Source organism: Symphalangus syndactylus, chromosome 3 (assembly GCF_028878055.3).
Source record: "Symphalangus syndactylus isolate Jambi chromosome 3, NHGRI_mSymSyn1-v2.1_pri, whole genome shotgun sequence".
Classification (NCBI taxonomy): domain Eukaryota; kingdom Metazoa; phylum Chordata; class Mammalia; order Primates; family Hylobatidae; genus Symphalangus; species Symphalangus syndactylus.
Window position 1 is genome coordinate 67,501,658 of NC_072425.2, and position 22,122 is coordinate 67,523,779.

Below are 22,122 nucleotides of genomic sequence, written 5' to 3' on the forward strand. Positions count from 1 at the left end.
AAGGTCGTACTGCTTTTAGCTCAGCAGTAACTCCCCTCTTTCTCTCCTCGTCCCTCCCCCGCCAATCTAGTTTGAGTGCCTCCCCCGGCCAGGCCAGCCGACCAGATCATTAAGTGTCCGCCGGAGTGCTCCGTAACGCGCCAGCCAGCCAGTGAGGCGCTGGGCGAGGCGGGGGCTCTCCTGGGACCAGTCTCCCTCTTCCCACCTTCCCCCGCTGACCGCGGCGGTGCCTGCGGCAGAGCCTCCCTCTGCAGCAGCCCCTTGCACTTGGCTCGCACTTCTGGGCGCTGTCCATGGTTGCAGCAGCTTTCGGCGCGCCACGTCAGGAGGCCGCAGCAGGGCCCTGCGATTGGCGGAGGAGCCCCTCGCCATACCCCAGCACCTCCGCCCACACGCCCCGGCGCCCGAGGCGCGTGCCAGAGAGCGTGCCCGGCGCGCCCCGGGGCTCCTGGGCGGCACACCCACTTTCCTTATTAGGGCAGAGTCGGGTGCCCAGAGCCGGCGGCCGGGCGAGGGGTGGGGCGGGGAGCCCTGGGGCGAGACGGCCGAGGGCGCAAGCACAGCCTCAGCCGCAGCCGCCTCAGAGCGGCAGGAGGGAGCAGTCGGTCGCTGCGCCCGGGCGGGCCACTTTCCTGGGACCCCGCTCCTCTTCCTTGGGCCGAGATTTTCCACTGCGCCCCTCCGAGTACCCGGGTCCCAAACCCCTAGCCACGACATGGAAGAATTTTTGCAACGCGCCAAATCTAAACTGGTAAGTTGAGTGAGCAAGGCTGTGTGTGTGCGCGCGAGTATGCTGATGGAAAGGTGAAGAGGAAAAGGTGTTGCAGCAGAGGAGGAAGCAGCAACTTTGCCACGGAGTTATCAGGGTGTGCGGGTTGTCTCCTGGAAGAGATCTCTGGAACTCTGGCTCTTAAAGCTGACAATCTGTCTCCAGAATCTTCCACCGCAACCAGACGAGGTGCAGAGCTGAAGGAGGTTGTGGCCTGGCTGAAGTTGGGTCGCTTCTGTCCAGCTTCGGTCCCTAAATCAGCAGTTTGCTCCTGAAAGCTAAGGGATAAATGGGTGTGGTCTTCCTTGAGATAAAGAGCCCAGCCTTCTGCAGATGCATTATGTGTAAGTGTAAAAGGAAAAAAAGAGACCCTTAGAACTGTACTTCAGCTGGAGGTGACAAAAGTGAGGAAGTCAGGGTGCTGGGTAGCAAGGACGTGTGTGGTACTGGAGAATCCACAGAATAGAGCTTGCTCCACCGCAGGAGTTAGGGATATTCTAGTGTGTCTTGTGTCTCGCTAATTCCTGTTCACATCTGTAAATTGGGGCGGAGGCAGAAGGGGAAAGCTCTAACTGTTGGTGTTCTGGAGTTTACCAGATCATCGTTCTCCCGGGAGCAGACCTGTGTGTTAGCCCATGTTTACCATATCACTGTCCAAACAGTGAATGGGCAACTCCACTGTGTATGTTAACAGTTGCTACACATTCTGAAACAACAGACTCTAGCAGTTTCTTAATTCCAAACTGTTTTGGCTCTCCAGCACAGCAGTAATAAACATAATGGAAATGTTTCTGTTTTGGCAGAAAAAAAAAGAAAAGCCTGTACTCGTTTAGAAGCAATATCTTTAAAGAACTGTAAAAGCACCTTTTACAGGCCTGGTATAGAAAGAAATGCATAATTTATGATGCCTTTAACCTTTAAGCCTTCATAGAAGCCAAAATATAAGGTCTGCATTAAGGTAATGTTTTAATCACAAGGCAGGATATTTGCAGGGTTATTACTATAACTCATTTACCCTCGCACAACAAAGGGAGTGCAGGAAGGGAGGGCCCAAAGGTACCTGAACCACCATTCAGAGTGCAGACGGAAGTGTGATCCTTACAATGGTCTAACTGTAAGTATCTTGTAAAAGACCATTAAAGTTGATAAGTGCTTATATAAAACTTTCTACCTGAAACCTCCCAGAGAGTTGAACGTTTGTGGAGATTTCAGAGTTGAGGAAGTTTGTGATCATCTCTGTGTTTATTGACCCTTTTATAGTTTTATTAGAGCACATGGATGAAAATACTAATTTCAGAAACTCAACTAAGTATTTGGCATTTCTGATAGTATGAGTACATGTTCTGTTCTTTACCTAGTAATGAAGGAGAAATGTTCAAAAATGAAAGACAATTTTGGCAACTGTGCGTGTGTGTGTATGAAAATGGTAATCAATGACAAACGCAGAGTTCTGGGCTGTATCTGTTTTTCACTCCCATAACATTTATTTATCAATATTTTCACAATAAACATTTAGACTGTGGGGTCTGATATGAGCAAGAGGTTTGTCTCAATTCTGAGGAGCAGTTGCTGGAATGGAAATTTCCCTATTTCTGAGTAATCAGTTGAAAGTAATCTGTAATTTATTTACCGAGTCCCTTCATTAGACGAGAAATTGCTCTACATCATTAAAAAAAAAAAGGACAGGAAAGAGAAGCGGTTGTTTGAAATATTGTTACCAGTTTCATTTCTGAGCCAGAACAATTACTGCTAATTTTATCGTTTCTTGGAATAAGCTTCTTCTAGAAATCATGATTAACCTTTCACGTCCAGCCACAGCAAAGGTGTTTTGGTCACTTTTAGTGTCATATTTTCCTGATAAGTTACATTTTCTAGGTAATAAGATTTTTACTTAATGTATGACACTCAAATATAGTAGTAGATAACATTCTTCTTTAGAGGATAGATAACCTTTTTCTTGGAGAAAATAAATTAAGTCAATGTCATTCACTTGTGGGAAATTTATTTATAATAAAAAGATAAGATTTGGCCGGGTGTGGTGGCTCACGCCTGTAATCCCAGCACTTTGGGAGGCTGAGGCGGGTGGATCACCTGAGGTCAGGAGTTCGAAACCAGCCTGGCCAACATGGTGAAACCTCATCTCTACTAAAAGTACAAAAATTAGCCGGGCGTGGTGGCGTGTGCCTGTAATCCCAGCTACTAGGGGGGCAGAGGCAGGAGAATCACTTGAACCTTGGAGGTGGAGTGAATCGAGACTATGCCACTCCACTCCAGCCTGGGCAGCAGAGTGAGACTCAGTCTCAAAAATAAAATAAAACAAAATAGTAAGATTTTTAAAAAATTCAGCCAATCCTTTGGAAAACATTTTAAGGCAAAGAAATTTACCATGCTGATTTTTACTTAAGCCTTATTAGACCAGAATTAGAATGTAAGAGCTATGTTTTAAATGTTTTTCTTTAGAAGTTTAGCTATATGATACCTAAAAAAAAAAAAAAAAAAAAGCCTAATTGCTAATTTTTTTTTTCCTATTTGGCTTAATTGCTTTGTTATTCTGTAGGCATTATATATATTTTTTAATGGTTTGAAATAGTTAATGACTCTTTCAAAGTCCTAACATAACCTCATCATCATTGGGGCTAGCTAATTCCAATAGGCAAAAAGAACTTTAAATTGCAAAATGGAATTGCTATTAGCCATAGATATAATCTCCAATAATCAAAATGTTGGAAAAATTGTGTGTCTTTTTTTCTGACTTGGAACATTTATTATTCATCTGTCATTGTAAGGAGAGAGGAAACTCTGCTATTCTAGGCCAGGCCCCTAGGTTGAACAGAAGTCTTTGAAGGAAAAGGAATTTTTTTTTTTGAATTTTTATCAGGTAGTTTGGAGCCGATTTCCTTTGAAGTTAGGAGATCACTCTCAATTCTATTTTTAATCCCAATCTGGTCCTACTACTCTTTAAACTGAGGCAGATTCACTGACATAATCCCATCCTTCTTTTCCCTAAATCTCCCTTTCTAATACCTTTCCCTCCCTCCTGAGAATACTCAGTATTTATCAGAAATGGCAAAAGTAAACTCCAGGTGTGGCCTCAGAGACATCCCTCCTCCTGGGGCTCAAATGCTTCTCATGTGGGCCTGACTTCTGCCTGGTTAGGACAGGCTGGGGGCTAGAGCATATTTGTGAAAAACTTGGTTGGAGGTGGGGCATGGCTAGGGAGGTAGTTACTTCTTCCAAGCAGTCTCCGGAAATGCTCCCTTCTAGACAAACAAGGAATGACACATATGGAATTGACATGAGGACTGTTAAAGCAATAATAACAGTAGGATAAGCAATCTGAGAGCAAGCCCCGCAAGCTTGAGATCGTAATCAAAGAGTGGCGCTTCCTAGTTGAAATCACTTCCTTGATGTGAGAACCCAGCCATATTTTCGGTCTGGATACTTACTACTAGAACTAGAAATGAGAGTGCAAACGTATTTTCTTTTTTCTCCTGCCCATTCAGAGTTGCAGAAATCAAATCCTGTAGTTCCAGATCAGTCCTTAAGTTTTAGCCTTGCTTTCTATTCTTAGTTACATCACTTCTATGGTAAGAGAAGTTGAAGGAGTGTAGGGAATGAGGGCTCCCTGCTCTATGCTGTGATTTGGGAAATGACCCTCAACTTCATAGTGGTCAGCTCAGGAAAGTATTCAGGACAAGGACAGTTTCATGGCAGTAAATGGTCCATGTTCCCATGAAGTTTGGGGGGAAAAAATGAAGTACATGAGGAATCATCTGGGGATGGGTAGAGAGTTCTGGGGCTCTGGCTGGCAGGAAGCCAGGCTCCCCACACTGGCCCTCTGCTGCTGAGTCTCCCTCACTGCCCAGCCACCCCCAGCTGATGCAACTCAAGCAGCTGTTAATGGGTGGAGATCACCACAGCCCACATGCCCTATGATGTAGGTCAGGAGCCAGCCTTGGGTGGTGGGGGTGGGGATGTTGTCAGCTGTCACCAGCAGGATACAGGGCACATCAGTGTCCCAGGAATGCTGTTTTCAACAAGAAGGTGGAGAGAGTCACTACTGCAGTCCAGGGGATGCATCTGCTACTTCAGCAGCAGCAGCAGCTGTGGAAGAAGGGCTCATTTCTGCAGTAGGTATTAGTTGATATGTGGACTTCTACAGAAGAAAAATTCTGGGTGACTTGAACATCAGCTCATACTCTGTGATATGTGGCATAGGACAAGAAAGCACATTCAAAACTCTAAATGAACAACTGCATTAGAGTTATTACAGGAGATGGGGTTTTAAAAAAGAAAGAAAGACTGCAGCATGTCTGCAGAATAATCAACTTGATTGGAAATTGAAGGAATATATTCTTCCTGATTTCCTCTTGCATGGGAAGAAGGTTGTGCGTATCAATAAAAAGGATATTTAAAGTGAATGCTTCATACCATTTAAAGGGCTGCTGTGGTAAGGACTAGTAATGATGAAGAAGCTGGCAGAGCTGTTTCATTTCAGGAGCTGAGCTCATTCTGATCAGAGACCATGGGATCAGCTCCTGCCCCACTGCAAACCAGGGCAGGTGCTCTTGAGACCATGCCTCTTGCCAGAGCATTTATGAGCAGGAAACTCAGGAATCCAAAGCACTTCCATGAATGTGATACCCCGTGCTTAGGGGCTGATGAATGAACCCTTGATTGCTTTGGTCCTGGAGTTAGCTTCATTTCTCACTGCCAGATCATTCAGACGAACAGCTGCGGATTGTCCCAGTCCTGGGACCTTCGGAGAAGAGCCACACTTTTTTAGTGTATACAGATCTTCAAGTGGATCAGTCTGTCTCAAAGGAAGAGAGGTGCGCCCTGTGATTCAGACAGCATCTTGGGTCTTGGAGGACATGGGATCAGGTGAGAGCAAGGTCACCCTTTAGGCAGTGATTTGGGGACTATTTTGTCAACTAAGTAAACAGCTGATGGCTTTGGTATAACCAGTTTGTTTCTATGTGACATTTATTTGGGCAGATATTAACATAATTTTGAGTTTGGTAAACTGGTCTGGAGAGCTCCTGTAAGCAATGTCTTGGTGATGGAGGCATTATTCCTCCAGGGAGGGGGTAGAGGGAACCTACCCCTCCGTGAATGTTACCTGAGCAGTGAGAAGAATGAGGGAAGAATACTTGGGGTCTGGATAAAGGCTGCAAAAGAGGAAACAATATCAGGGGACCAGAGAGAGGGGATGCAACGTTAGTTACTGATTTTTTTTGAACCTTGGGGATTATGGGAGAGTCCTGGAGTTTGAAGTCTTCTTGAAAGGAAACTGGGGAGGGCTGATGTATTCAGGAGGCAGCATTCCTATGGAGGGTGATAGGAATAGTGCTCTCTGAGTTTGTATAGTACACAACCTGCACAGTCATTCGTGGCTACCCTGTTAGGGGTCTCAAAGTAGCGTACTCAAAATCTCTAGCATTGTCCCAAATCCATTTCTTTCTGAGCCCTGTGGCTTTGGACTTTGGTTTCCAGGGAAAGGAAGTCTTTCTTCTTGAGAGCTCTTATAAGACTAATTGGGCTCTAGATCACCCTGGAAAATCAGACCCACAAAGTTTGGGTTAGAATAATCAAGCTGATAAACACAGTTTTGGTTTCTTAATCTGAAAAATGGAATAATGATGCCTACTTTGCATGTTTGTTGCAAAGCCAAAATGATGTATTCATAGCCCTTAGCACAGAACCTGGAACAATGGTGGGTCTTTCCACTTGCCTCCAAGCCCATCCTCTTCTGTACTGCCTTATCTTAGTGAATGGCATCGTGATTCATCCAGTTTCTCCAGCTGAAAACTTCCTTTTCCCTCATCCCTTCCCTAATCCACCCTATCCTTAAGTCACCTAGATGACTACAATGGCTGGCAAACTGCTTTCACCCTGCTTCCAGGGAGATCATTTTGAGATCATCTTTCACACCTTTCCTACCCCTCCCTTAAAACCTCCTCATCACTTTCTGTTGTTCTTAGGAGAATGGACACACTTTTAGCATGACCTGATCTGCTATCCAGCTTCTTTCTGGCTTTTCCTCCAGCTCTCCGTGGCTTAAATAACTCCTGCCTCTTAGGTTAGACAAAGAAAAGACTCTCTTCTAAATGAGCCCCCTCCCCTGCTCCTGGAGTCTAAGTCAGGTATTTTGGTAATTTTCTAGATCACTTATTTCCGCTTGTCATTATATTTCTATTGGGCATGTTTGTTCGATTAATGCCAGTTTGGTGAGAGTAGGGACCAGGGTCTGTATCATTTTTCTCACCATTATATCTCCAGGTTCTGGTGCAGTACCTGATGCTCAAAGAGTGTTTTTAGAATTAATAAACCCTAAAGGCAAGAGTCCTGCACAAAGCATGGCACTTTGTAGTGTCTTGATAAAAATAAATAAACGGAGGGCCAGGTCTAGATTTTTGGAGGTCTGAATCTGAAGAAGGGCTAGTGTCAGGAGGCAGGAAGCCATATTTGTTTGCTAGAAGAAGGTGAAGGACACTAAAGTCAAGGAGCACCATATTGTACTTCACACACAGTAAGTACTTAATGCAAAGTGTTACAACAAAATAGAAATCTAATTTTTATGCATGACTGCTTGGGATCTATAAATATTGGTTGAACTAAAGCATGAATGGAGAGAGGCAGAGGAGAGGAATGGGGCACTAAAAGCCTCTGCAAAACTGCATTGGGAAGATCAGCCAACAGTGGAACTATTGGAACCATAGGTTCTCCTCCATGTGGCTCAAAGACTAGAAGTTGGGCTCCCCCAAGGCCAACCACTGTACCAAGTCAGCCCAGCCTGTTCTTTTGCTGCCCCTTGACCAGTGCTAATATCATGAGAGAGATTGGCAGGGAAGCTGTTCAGAGTCCTTGAGAGAAAAGATTAGGCATTCCAGACTTCCTGTCCAGCCCTGGCACTGCAGACCTCATGTGTGGGGTAAACCCATGCATGATCCTGAGTCAGACCTCTCGTCCAGCCAGTGGGACTGTTTGTGGTCGACCATGATCATGGTCTCCCACTTCATCTAACTCTCCTGGATGTGACCAGACCTTCCCAGGTGTTTGTTTTAGCCTGTAATGCCAGAGTCTTTTTGAACTGATGATGTCTAGGAAAATTGCATTTCTTTGGCTCCATGCATTTGATATTTCTTGCTTTGGCTTCCCGGAAGCTTAAAGCTATGTTGGTGCTTCATTTTCTTAGCCTAGGATTTCTGAACTAAGGTTTTTTTTTTGTTTGTTTTTTTAATTGTTATTACTGAGTTTTAATCTCATTATAGTTGTTTTATTTTTTTACTTTAATGTATGTGCACTTTTATTATAAGTAGGTTATCCTTTTGGTTACTGGCAAGAATAAATAAATACATCTTATAATAATATGTACAACCTTGAGTATATATTGGTGACCAGTCTGGCCTAATTCAGGGTTCATCTACTCAAATTTGAGAATTAGCTTTTTTTAGTAATAGAGAATATAGTGCGGGACTTCAGAATAAGTAGCTGAAAGGAAACATCAACACAGTCCAAAGATTGTGTTCTCATCCTTGATGATTGCTGACATCCCTGGGAGCAGCAATAGCCACACTTTCTTACATCTGAGCCCATAAACGGGGAACTGTGAGGCAGCCCCTGGCAGAGGCTGCCTGCCGTAAATCAGATCCTGGGAGATTTTCCTAGAGTATGAGTTGTGGATTTAGGAGACCCTTAGAAAGACTTTTGTCCTCCTTCCCACTTCTTGCCCCCTAAAGGCAGTACAGCGGGGTGGCTAATCATGTGGAGCCAGTGCCCGATTTCCAATCCTAACCCCACCACTTTTACTTGCTAGTCACACAATCTTAGTTTCTTAGCCTCCCCGAGTCTCAGTTTCGTCATCTGTAAATGAGAACAGTAGTAGCACTGGCCTCACGGGGCTGCTGCATGTGTGTATGCCCTGAGACGAGGACATGATCTGCATGCACAGTAATAAAAACATGAAAAGACCACTAGCGAACAAGAGCCAGGAAGCCCTATTTGCAGTTCACAGAAACAGGAACAATTCTTAGCTCTCTTGCGATTCAGTTAGAATTTGCGGAATATCTGTCTTAGCTCTAAGAGATACTTTTAAAATTTGATTTAACTCCCACAATGGTCTTGTAAGGTAGGTACTAATCTCCTTTTGCAGTTGTCGAAACTGAGGCTCAGTGAGGTTAAGAGGTTTGCTCAGGCCGGGTGCAGTGGCTCATGCATGTAATCCCAGCACTTTGGGAGGCCCAGGCAGGCAGATTGCCTGAGGTTAGGAGTTCCAAACCAGTCCAGCCAACATGGTGAAACCCCGTCTCTACTAAAAATACAAAAAAATTAACTGGGCGTGGTGGTGTGCGTCTATAATCCCAGCTACTCGGGAGGCTGAGGCAGGGGAATTGCTTGAACCAGGGAGGTGGAGGTTGCAGTGAGCCGAGATCGTGCCTCTGCACTCCTTCCAGCCTAGATGACAGAGCGAGACTCCATCTCAAAAAAAAAAAAAAAAAAAAAAAAAAAAAGATGTTTGCCCAAGGTTGCACAGCCACAAAGAGTAGAGCTGGAGTTTGCTTCTGGATCACCTGACTTCAATTCTAGGACCTTCTTCCTCATACCATATGCACCTCTTCCCACAAGATCTCCTGGAACATTTCATTCTCCTTAAATTAAAAGTGAACAGCTTGACAAGTTTATAGGAGGGCTGAGTGGTAAGTTAGTGAAATTGCACATATATTGTTCACGCTGACCCAAGAGGGGTTCATTCTTCTGTGTTGCTTATTTTATATTAAAATCTTTTGGACAACAGAATATCAACCAATGTTACTGAAATCCTGCTATGAGAAAAACATGATGTTAGGCCATCTGAGATTTGGTTGAATACGTTGTGAGATTGTTCTCACTGCATGCCCATTTCAAAGAAAATTAACTGATAAACGATTTGGAGGAGAATGTGTGTGACTAGCTTTTAGAGTAATTAGAAATATTGTGGGCATTTGGTGAAATGTTAAGAACAAGAATGCATTTTTAAAAGAGTTTAAATGCCTCTTATTTGCCATCAAGGTTATTTGGTTTTGTAGTTTCTTCACTGTTGCCACTGTCTGATTAGTGGCCTTAAATATCACTTTGATGGATTGACCGATGTCAGGGGGTCTAGGCAGGAGAAGATCCAGGGTTAGAACACAGCTCTCAGTTGTGTCAAGTCCACTTTGGCTCTCTAGTCTGCTGGTTTAGCAGTGCCCCAGAAAACTGTTGATTATGCTCATGATACACACAGAAGTGAAGGAAAGGGGAAGAAAGGAAAGAAGAAAGGTGGACGCCAAATTGCAAGGGAAATAGGAGAAAAGAAAGCGATAAAAGGATTCAAGAAGGAAGCAGGTCTGAACATCCTTCCACAATTCAGGACAGGATGTGTTGTAAGTGCAACAGTTCTTATGTCCACGGTCACTTCCCTGGCACATCAGCCAACCCAAAGTCACCCCAAAACTAGGAATTGGGCAAAGGCAACTAAAATTGATTATTGAAAACCTATCATCAGTTAGTTCTTTTCTCACAGGAAAATTCCCTAAGCACGATCTCTGAGGCTATTTGCGAGATGATACTTGTAAATCATTCACAGAAATGCTGAGAGCACAGCAAAACACATGAATGCTAGCTACCATCATTGAGGTTACTATTTAATGTGCACTTTGACACAGTGTTCACCAACCTGGTTTTCTCAGAAGGGGATGATGGAAAGGGAGGTGGCTGCCAGAGGCTGTAATAGATGATGACTTACCATGGGAAAACTACACAAACAAAACCAAAATCAAACAGGACCTGTAAGAAGCAGACCTGATGGCAGGCGTGGTGGCTCATGCCTATAATCCTAGCACTTTGGGAGGCAGAGGTGGGCAGATCATGAGGCCAGGAATTCAAGATCAGCCTGACCAACATGGTGAAACCCCATCTCTACCAAAAATACAAAAATTAGTGGTGGCACACACCTGTAGTCTCAGCTACTCAGGAGGCTGAGGCAGGAGAATCACTTAAACCCGGGAGGCAGAGGTTGCAGTGAGCCAAGATCGTGCCACTGCACTCCAGCCTGGGTGACAGAGCTAGACTCTGTCTCAAAAAAATAAATAAATAAATAAATAAAATAAAAAATAAAGGCAGATCCGGGCCCCCAATAAGTGTCATTCCATTTGGTGTCAGGTAAATAATCCTAAATATCTGCACAGCCCTTGGCAGACATAACATCACTGACATAAAGCACATATCTGACGCTCATAGTAATGAGCCTAAAGAATCAGGGGAAAAAGATCATTCAAATTTAGTGTCCTGTTTAAGAAGAAAGGTGTGGTGCATAAGCGATTTCAGAAAAATTTCCCACTCAGATAATTAACATAGAAAAAAATAGAAAAGAAGTTGTGGCTTGCAGGGTAGGCTTCGGTTGTCTGACAAAGCCTCTTGCATAGGAGACCTTGTTCTTGAGTGAAGCCAGATACGTGAAACGTCATGGTTTATAAGTGATCATGAGTCAGGATGGAAGGTGATGGTGCAAAAATGTGAGTCTGATGTGGGGAGGCATAAATAGGCCTCAGCACGTACAAGATGTGAGCAGCCTGGCGCCCCACTCCTATTCTCAGTGGAGAACTAAATCTGGTTCTTGACTCCAGAGGAGGCACAGCAATGACCACAGAGGTATAAAATAAGGTCCCTGAGAAAAGCCCTTGAGGGACCAGAAGACTGCTGATGGCCTTGCAATTCTTTGAAAGGTTCTTATGGAAGAGTTTCCACCCATGGAAATTATTTCTTCCCCTCAGTTGAAAAAACAGGATTTTTAGGATGAGTGGCTTTTTTTTCTCCCTCTTAAGGAGGCCCATTCATTAAGGTCCCCCCCCCACCTTTTTTTTGAGACGGAATCTTGCTCTGTTGCTAGGCTGGAGTGCAATGGAGCCATCTTGGCTCACTGCAACCTCTACCTCCCTGGTTCAATAGATTCTCCTGCCGCCTCAACTTCCTGAGTAGCTGGGATTACAGGCAAGCCCCATCATGCCCAGCTAATTTTTGTGTGTGCGTCTTTAGCAGAGACGAGGTTTCACCATGTTGGCCAGGCTGATCTCAAACTCCTGACCTCAGGTGATCCACCTCAGGTGATCCACCTGCTTCAGCCTCCCAAAGTGCTGGGATTACAGGTGTGAGCCACCGTACCCGGCTGGTCCTTTTTTTTTTTTTTTTTTTTTTTTTTTTTTTTTTTTTTTTGCTGCAGAAAATTAAGGAAAGGGTGCAAAAAGAGAAATGTGCATGCTGGCTTCCTCCTCTCCAGCAAGAGCAGAGGCAGAAGCTCATCCTGGCGGCAGAAGCATTTTGATCCTCTTTGCATTCCTCAGACACATTTTCTGTAACAAGTGGTCAGTGGTGCTGGCCAGACCAGCACCTGGCTCTGAGAAGATAGAAATGTCACAGCATGTGGACAGATCAGCTGCTCCCTGCCAGGGTATGTCTGAGAGGACAGGACACGTGCCTGGCTGCTCCCTGAGAAGGCAGTGTCCCTGGTCCTCTCTCCAGGGAGGCAAGAAGAGGCAAATCCCATTCTGTCCTCCATTCTTGATTCTTTACAGTTAAATATTTCCCTTGGCCCTTAGCAAGCTGATTTGTTTTTCATGCGACACATCCTGGTCAAACTATGGGGTATGATTCTCTCATCCTTCATTGGCTACGATATAAAGAGACTTCTGGAGCCACTTCCTTTTGGAGGACTGGATTCTTGCAAGGAAAAGCAGGCAGTCTTTTAGCCGATTCTTGTGGATCAATTTACAACTTTGATTCAGGTTTTGTTTTATCTTTTGAGTGTTTACCAAGATCATTGAGAGAACTTGTTTTTTCTCTTTAGATGGTGGGCAAATTGCAAGCATGGTCTTAAGAAATGTATATAGGTCACAGAAAAAGATAAACAAAAGGGAGACATTTTATTCCCTAGGTGAATCTTTCTTCTATTGTTTAATTATGAATTTGCTTTGCAAGACCCTAAAATAAAGCCATCCATGAAGCAAAGCAATTTCCATGGCCCTGTGACTGATCATGTGCTTGCCACTTGGCTGATACCCTTGGACTGTGGCCTGAAGTGTCATTACTCTTGGCTCCAGTCTCCAGAAAACCCAGACATAAACTCACTGTGGTGGATGCAGATCAAAATGCCATCCCAGAGCTGGCTTTTAAAATGTTTTGAAAAATTCATTATCCCTCTAAGCCATTAGATCACTTTGAGCCTTATGGGGAACAAATGTATTTCTCACTTCTGTGGAATTATTTCATGCCAAAATAGCCTCCTGACCAAGCGCAACATCTCCGTACAAATCAATTCATACACAAAGGGTTTCATAGGCTGGCATTTACGTAGACGGCTCTGATGAATCTCATAAACACTGAGCCACACTTGTTACAATTGGCCCCTTTGTTGGACTTCTGCTCTCAGCAGGATTTATATTCAGCCACTCTGATCACCATGTCACCCTGGGTACACCCTGACCCGTCACTTCAGGGAGTGCTGTGGAAAACAGCCATCAGGTTTCCTTGTGTTTAAGTACAGCATTCTGTGGCCGTCATCTTTTATTGACGATTTCTTGTTGTGTAACTGTGAGTTATTTTAACAATTATAGAATCACAGACCTTTACATTGGAAACTACCATAGAATCATAGGGTTTTTTTGTTGTTGTTGTTTGTTTTGTTTTTAGAACCAGGGTCTCCTTCTGTTACGCAGGCTGGAGTGCAGTGGCAAGATCATGATCGTGGCTCACTGTACCCTTGAACTTGTAGGCTCAAGCGATGCTCCCACCTCAGCCTCCCAAGTAGCTACGACTACAGGCATGTGCCACCAAGCCTGGCTAATGTTTCATTTTTTATTTTGTAGAGACGAGGTCTCATTATGTTGCCCAGGCTGGTCTTGAACTCTTGTCATGTTCCTTGTCATGAAGGATCTCAAGTGATCCTTCTGCCTAGGCCTCTCAAACTGTTGAAATTAGAGGCGTGAGCCACTGTGCCCAGCCTAATCACAGACTTTTAGCATTGAAACAGATGACTTTAGACATCTATTTCAGTCTCCTCGTATGATATTTCAGGCTTAGTTTCTTTGTAAAATAATAAACAAGCAATAAGGTATATTTGGAAAATAGAGGAAAGCTGAAAAATTACCCATAAAAAGAAAAAATTAAAACTAAAAATAAAATCACCCACTTTCATTGAAGCATGACTCTTGGTGATATTTTGGCAAGTAGTTTTCTTAGTCTTTCTTCCTCGTGCACAGGACTTAAGATATTTGTATATCTTGCAACCCCGATTTTTATTTTACTTAACATTATTTATTATTTTCCGATGTTATTACATAGTATTCAAAATCAACATCTTAAATAATAGAACACAGCTTAATAAAGAAGAGCTACTGAGGTTAAACCTTTTCATTGTCCCTCCTTTTTGCTATTGTTAATTACTATGACAAACATCTTTGCACATAAAAACATTTTATCCTGTTTGGAATTATGTTCTTAAACTGGCTTTCCAGTATGCAATGAGTAGGGAAAAAGATATTAATAGTCTTAAGCTTCTTTATACATCTTTTTAAATTGACTTCTGGGTGAACTCTTCCCAAATTTCAAGACTCAGAGAGGTTAACTAGTGCCACAGTACATTGTGACAGAGTCAGACATAGATTTGAGGTCTTTTGACCCCGAAGTCTACACTCCGACATGTTAGAGAATTTGCGCGGTATGAGGGAGAATGGTGTCCTGATTGTATACATCGTGGATCTGAGCAAATAACCTGAAGTGGCCTGCCTGCTGAGTTGAGACAAGCATAACAGAAACTGTGCCACACTAGTTACAAGTCTGCTAATGAGACCAGTAGGTAGAATCTGGCTGGGGGCGCTACTTTCTCTTTGTCTTTTCACTTCCTCTCTCAATTATTTCAAAAAGATTGAGCCTTATGGAACAGTAAAGCTATTGCTGCTCTGCTCGATGTGGTCACTCGGAGCACGGTGTTGCCCTTCGTAACTGTTGTCACTTACTTGATCTCATTTGATTAATCTTGGGGAGGGTTGATGTTATTACATTTATGTCACAATGAAAAGAACAAGGCCAGAGAGTTTAAGTCTGGCCTTGCCCAGAGACACACAGCCAGTAAGTGGCAGAGGTGGGCATAGATTCTCTGTCTTCTAATTTCTAGCATCTGTGTGAAGAAAAATTGATCTATGTTTTCAAAAGATAGTTTGAAGGTCTCACTGAGAGCATAGTGGTTTGGATTCATCTACATAAAAGAAAACGTCCGAGTGAAAATACAAGGCATTTTTCTGAGAGGAGGCTATTCAATGGTGAAATCTATTCATCCTGAAGCCGCTTTTCTTTGACACAGGAAAACATACCCATCAAGCTTTGGAGTTTCGTGTGATGGACTCTGATGTACAGTATGCAACTGTGAGATTAATGAATGTGTCGCTGGTGGAAACATGCTGAGCCCAACAGGCTCTGGAGACCAAGTGTCACCTGTAATGGAAAGAAGGCACCTGAGAGGCAGGGTCTCTGGAGGGCCTGTGGGCATTACCTGACATGCCTGTAATGGGACAACAGGTGACTGGATGTCACTTTTAGTCATTTCAGCTGAGAGTTCTCTGTAATGTGGGAAAGAAGTTTAATTGCCTGTAACATCAACTCTTTCCCTGCTACAGAGCAGGTGTGATTCTGTCAAATTCTCTCTTCCAACCTCCCCATTCTCAACTGTTTCTTCATTTGGATCATATTCATTAACTGCACCAAAGCCTAAATGCATCCCACACTGAAGCAATAGGGAGTAATTTTCGTTTAGTGTAGTTTGATAACACTTAAGCTAAATTCTGCTCTTTGAAAACTCTAAGAAACACATAGATCTCCCTACCCATCTTTTGTATCACCATAGCATGACAAAGGCCACATGATTGCTAAAGCCAATATGTGCAAAGATGAAGATGCATCAGATGCATTGGCCTCTGGATAGTGGTCCTGGGTTGCCTGTGTTTTCCAATCTTTCTTAAGCATTTGATTAATTCACGCTGTTGAATAAAGAAAACTGCAAACATAATTGAAAGAAAATCTAGGCAGCTGGAAGTCAAGGTTAGTTTGGACTTGTAATTCTGTATTGGTGAGAATTTTTGGTTGATACTTGCCCTGAAAACCTAATATGATTTTTTTTTAGAGAAGTCTATTGTCTAATTGGATGATTTGTATACAGTATGATAATTCCTTTACAGACCCCGTGTTGGGAGGCTTCAGTATATGCCGAGGGAAATAGACTTGGGATGATATTTCCTTGTAAATGTTGGTGGGAGTGGAATCACTGACTCTGACAGACTGATCCGATCTGCATAGTTGTTAAATCATGCACACTTGCTAAATAATTAGCATGCTGTGGGGTGGGGGGTCCTGGAAGTAAATCCTTGCATGCCCCAATTTTTAGTTGTCCAACTCCTTTCTGAATATACTTCTGCTTTATTTTAAAGACAGAGCAGAAAGCATTGAGGGCCAGATAAGAGCAGTCAAATTAAGCTAGTATCTCACCATGACTGATATCCCATGCTGGATCTCCTCTCCTGTCCCCATTTCCTCAAAATATCTTTACACCACTTCTTATCCTTATCACTCCTCCTTCAGCAGAGCCTGCTCTTGGTCAGCATGCCAGGGAGTTAACATCTATCAGTGTTTCCTCTGCAGCTACGTATGTTATTTGACCTTCACCATCATCCTCTGAAACAGGCATCATTGTGCCCAGTTTGCAGAGCTGGAAATTGAGGCTCAAAAAGGTCAAGTAACTTGCTCTAGGGCACACAACTAATGAATGTTGGAGCTAAATTTCTAGTGTGCCATTCCTGAGAGTCTTAGCTTATATTTCCACTTCAATAGACTGCAGGGACATAATACACTTACTTCAAGAAGAGTGGTCATTCCGGCAGTGCTATTTAAACTTTCATGCATATAGGAGTTACCTGGGAATCTCGCTGAAAAGGCAGACTCTGATTCAGTACACTTTGGGGTAGAACCTGGGATTTTGCGCGTCTAACAGGCTCTCAGGAGATGGCAATGTTGCTGTCCCCCAGAGCCCACAAATCTGAGTAGTGAGAGTCCAGAGCATTGATGAACCAGGAGGTGGGAGCAGTGCATTAGAATCTGAGGGGCTGCACAGCTGGGAGAAGGTGCCCTGCAGTGGAAGTGGCATGCTTCCCCCCAAGGAGGTGTGGCCTTGCTGCAATCACACTGTGGTGAGATGCCTGATGTGCTGCATCTGTTGCTACCGCATTTCAGGTGAGATCATTGGTTTGGGAGGAAAAGAGAATCTTTTTGGCCAGACGAGGTGGCTCACACCTGTAATCCCAACACTCTGGGAGGCTGAGGCGGGAAGATCACTGGAGCACAGGAGTTCGAGACCAGCCAGGGCAACATAGCAAGACCTCGTCTCTACTAAAAATCAAAAAGTAGCTGGGCTTGGTGGTGTGCACCTGTAGTCTCAGCTACTTGGGGGGCTGAGGCAAGAAGATTGCTTGAGCCTGGGAGGTCGAGGTTGTAGTGAGCCAAGATCATACCACTGCACTCCAGCCTAAACCCTGTCTCAAAAAAAAAAAAAAAAAAAAAATCTGCAGTCACGCCACCACGCAGAGAGCCATGGGTTCTAATGATCCATAAAACAGGCCCTGAATGCAATACATATTTCTAATATGTATTAAAATTTCTTCATATCCCTTATGCTTTTCTCATACAAAACACAGGGCCTTGTGACTTCACAGTGCCTGGCAGCAAGGAGGGACCGTAAATACATTAATATGATCAGGCACGGTGGGGTCATGCCTGAAATCCCAGCACTTTGGGAGGCCGAGATGGGTGGATCACCTGAGGTCAGGAGTTCAAGACTAGCCTGGCCAACATGGTGAAACCCCGTCTCTACTAAAAACAGAAAAATTAGCTGCGTGTGGTGACATGTGCCTGTAATTCCAGCTACTTGAGATTCCAGAGAATCGCTTGAACCTGGGAGGCGGAGGTTGAAGTGAGTGGAGATCATGCCACTGTACTTCAGCCTGGGTGACAGAGCGAGATTCCGTCTCAAAAACAACAACAACAACAGAAAACATTAACAGGCTGGAGGGAGAAGTAGAAGAGAACTGAAGGAACTGGCAGTCTTTTAGGGAATGCAGAGCTCTTGACTGGGCTCTTTGAATGATCTCAGGAGGAGGAAAGCACACCACTCGCCCTACAGAAAACTTAATGTTGGAATGAAACTTTTCTTTCTTTTGAGACAAAACCATTCACAGTTCCCCTCAACACCTTTTGGTCTCTTTCTCTCTTTATCTAAATAATAATAGTTATTATTATTATTATTGAGATGGAGTCTCACTCTGTCACCCAGGCTGGAGTGCAGTGGTGCTACCTCGGCTCACTGCAACCTCCACCTTTCGGGTTCAAGCAATTCTCCTGCCTCAGACTCCTGAGTAGCTGGGATTACAGGCCTGCGCCACCACACCCAGCTAATTTTTGTATTTTTAGTAGAGACGAGGTTTCACCATGTTGGCCAGGATGGTCTTGATCTCTTGACCTTGTGATCTGCCTGCCTTGGCCTCCCAAGGTGCTGGGATTACAGATGTGAGCCACCGTGCCCAGCCATATCTAAATTATTTAAAATGTTTCTTCTCTTTATTTGATGTCATCTTCCCGGAAGTCCTTGTGACTGGATGGCCTTCGCGTTCTGCTTTCTTGTCCCCACCTGCCCTATTGTTAGTGGTGCATGGTTCCATGTGGTGCTTAGTTATTTACGGTGCTCCTTTATTATTCATGCCTTTCTTCCTTTGTTCATGGCTGTTGCTTAGTCACTGCGCTTCTCTGATGTGTTCTTGGTTCATGCTTCATTTCCTACTGCCCTTTTGTGCTTTTCTATTCCTTTTCTCTTAACACAGAATTCCGTTTCTCTTAACAGTGGGGAGCCCGGAGTGGTTTGTGGAACTTTGTTTAGCTTGGGGTTGGTCAGCAGGCATCGTAGAGGTTTTAGGGATTATTTTAGGTGCGGTTCTTTATCAACTGTCTTTCACTAGGTTATGCCGTGGTAGCAAAAATCCCCAATGTCGGTGGCTTTCAGCATTAAAGGTCTATTTCCTGCTCATGTTACAAGTTGCTGAGGGTTAGCTGTGGCTCCAAGTGCCTTCTGCATTCTGGAATGTAGGCAAAAGGAGCAACAGCTGTCTGGGATATGCTGCTCTCATGGGTAGAAGAAGAGAGTTAGGGAGCTGGTAGGCTCCAGTAATCGTTCTTAAAGCTTCTGCTCAGAACTGGAATGAGCTACTTCCACTTTCTCTTCATCAGCCACAGCAAGCAAGTTACATGGCCAAGTCCAACAGCAGTGGGGTGGGAAGTACACTCTGCCCGTTGGCAGGCACTGAAAGTTTTATGGTACTGTGCAGGGACAGATTATTGTCATTTACAGGAAGGAAAGTTAATAATTAGGAGTAATACTGCAATCTACTACGTGGTGAGAGCTAGCATTCACCATCTGGTGGACACTGAACAGAACCACACTTGTATTCTATTGATGGCCATATCAATGGGTAGATTGTGACCAATTAAAAACTTTTAAAAATGGGAGATTTGGGGGACAGTTTCAATTAATGAAAATCTCCAGTAGCTATTTAGTCATCTCTTATGCCTTCAGATGAGGGTTGAGCAGGGGTTGTTTTCATTTGGGATGACTTCAGGCTGCATCTATGTCCCAAGTTAGGAGCTTGGGGAAGCTAGCTGAATTCCTTTAGGTCACCAGGGAAGCATTTATGGAATATGACTGCCCGGAAGATCTTTTAAATTCTCTGTGCTTTAGTTTCTTCCCAATATAAGAAATATAAATTGGGACTAACAAAAGATGCTCCTTCATAGGGGATTCTGAAGATAAAGTTAGACAGCATATGTAAAGCTCTTAGACTATGTCTGGCGCATAATCAGAATTTTTGAGTGAGTGCTCTAATGATGAGGATGATTGCTACTACTGTGATATCTCAACCCCTGCAAAACATATTGGGAATCCCCAAACCACCAGTTTTAGAGTCAATAGACAATCAGATTTATGTTCCTGAGTTAAAGATTTATTTATTAAGATAAAGAAATAAAACCAAAATTAACCCAGAAAGTAGGGGCTTAAATTTCTGGCCTCTTGAAAAAACTAGCCACAATTTCTCTTAAAGAGATTAATTTTTAGGTTGTGTTCACCCCCTTCAGTCACTGTGTGGAGTGAAAATCCTTTAAAATATGTTACGTAAAGTTCTTGGTTTATTAGGTGAACACAGTGCATTTGGGGCTTGTTTGGGTGGGGGAAGTTGTGTGGTTTGCTGGGAAATTCCAAGCAAGGGCAGAAAGGAGAGGCCTCAGGCTTCTGTCCGGAAGTCAGTGGCTTGGCCTCAAGGGACAAGTCCTGGTAGAAATGGGTAAAGCTATGCAGGTTAGTGCTGTGTGGGGTGTTTACTAGTGAACATAATGAGGCTTCTGGCCTGATGACTGTTTTTGTTTCATATCCCATCAGCTGAGCCTGAGAGCCTTAAGGTGAAAGGAAAAGAACAAGGGTCATGGAATTAGAATGTCAAGTTCAGTTACTTCTCAGCTGTGTGAACTTGGGTATGTTCCTTAACCTCTTTGGGTCTTGGTTTATTCATAAGTGTAATGCTATGTAATATTTATTCATCATGATCACGTGTAAGAGCATTGCATAAATTCTTTTTTTTTTTTTTAATTGAGACAGAGTCTCGCTCTGTCGCCAGGCTGGAGTGCAGTGGCATGACCTCGGGTCACTGCAACCTCCACCTCCTAGGTTCAAGTGATTCTCCTGCCTCAGCCTCCCAAGTAGCTGGGACTACAGGTGTGCACCACCATGCCCAGCTAATTTTTTTTTTTTTGTATTTTTAGTAGAGATGGGGTTTCACCATGTTGGCCAGGATGGTCTCGATCTCTTGACCTCATGATCTGCCCGCCTTGGCCTCCCAAAGTGCTGGGATTATAGGTGTGAACCACCATGCCCGGCCGCATTGCATAAATTCTTTAAATATTCACTAAATAATTTTATTTTCATAAAAGCCCTATTTGGTAGGTACCGTTATCCCTGTTTTGCACATGGGGAAACTGAGATAGAGAGGGGTGAGTAACTAGCTATACTCACACAGGCAGGAAGGGGTGGAGTCAGGTTTTGAACCCAAGCAGTCAAACTCCAAAGTCTACATGCATACCCATTGTGCTTTGCTGCCTTTTGACACAGTCAGCATGTCACCTGGGGTTGCCGCTCTGAAGAGTAAGTCTGTTCATGTCTTCTAAATCCTAGTCCACTATTTATCCTGTAGGAAGTAGATGCTCTGTAGACATTAATGGTTATTTCCCTTCCCCTTTCCTATTTCCTTTCAGCTGTCTTGGTAGACCCAGGTAATCAGGACTAGTGGGTGCCTAGGAATGGGGTGAGAGATCTTGAGCCCCAATTTTCCCTGGGCAAGATCTCACCTGACTCTCAAATTCACCTTGTCTCATTTATTGCATGAAACTTTCTTTCACTTTTTCAGCCTTTATAGCACCAAGCTGGAAGGTATTATGTCATCTTATAAAGCAAACCCTAAATTGAAAGGAATTTTGAAAGGACCTAGTTTGGTGTCCCTCTCAGCACACACCATTATATCTTCATATGAAGCCGCCTAGTCAAGTAATATGTGAATGAGTTTTACACATATTTTAAATCTGCTTTGGAGTTCATCTATCTTTAAAAATGTATTTGATTTTTTTCCCCCTTTATTCTGCAACGTTTCAAAGTGGGGAGCTCCTTACTCCTTCCCTTGGGGTAAATAACCTCTGTGGTGAAAGGTGTGGCACACACAGATTGGCTGCTGTGAAGACTTGACACATCTCTTCAGTGATTCTGTTTCTGTTTCCTCTTACTGGTGGTTAGGTTCCAAATTGTCCCTGTGGCTGGTGCCATGTTCCAGAAGCAGAAATATGTCGTGGAAAAAGTAATGGCTCCAGGGAATAATGAGAGGTGGGCTTTAGTGCTTTCCCTTCTAAGTAGGAGCTGTGTGACCTTAGCAAATAACTGGCCTTTTCTGGAATCCTGTTTCTTTGCTTGCAAAACAAGGATCCAGTGTTAGTTCAACTGTTCCAAACTAGGGACTCCAGGATTTTGAGATCTCCCATGCAGGGGTCCATTTTAATATTTTAAAACTAATAATGCCCTTCAATGGGAAATAAAAACTTTTAAGACATGGAGTCCACAGAGAAAAGAGAAAATGAAAAAGCTCACTGGTGGTAGAAAGTTGGGGAACAAGAACAAGTTCTTATTTATTTTTCTTGCAGCACTGTGCACA

The 22,122-nt window shown here is 43.7% G+C and overlaps 1 protein-coding gene across 7 annotated transcripts in view; it reads left to right on the forward strand.

Moving 5' to 3' along the window:
• Positions 1-529: 529 nt before the first annotated feature.
• Positions 530-22,122, forward strand: part of PRUNE2 (prune homolog 2 with BCH domain) — a 296,547-nt gene continuing 274,954 nt past the window's right edge. For all 7 annotated transcript variants that reach the window (XM_055272205.2, XM_055272210.2, XM_055272206.2 and 4 more), the window contains exon 1: positions 530-751. In XM_055272205.2, coding sequence (XP_055128180.1) covers positions 716-751 — 36 coding nt within the window. In that variant the 5' untranslated portion in view covers positions 530-715. The remainder of the gene's footprint in view (positions 752-22,122) is intronic.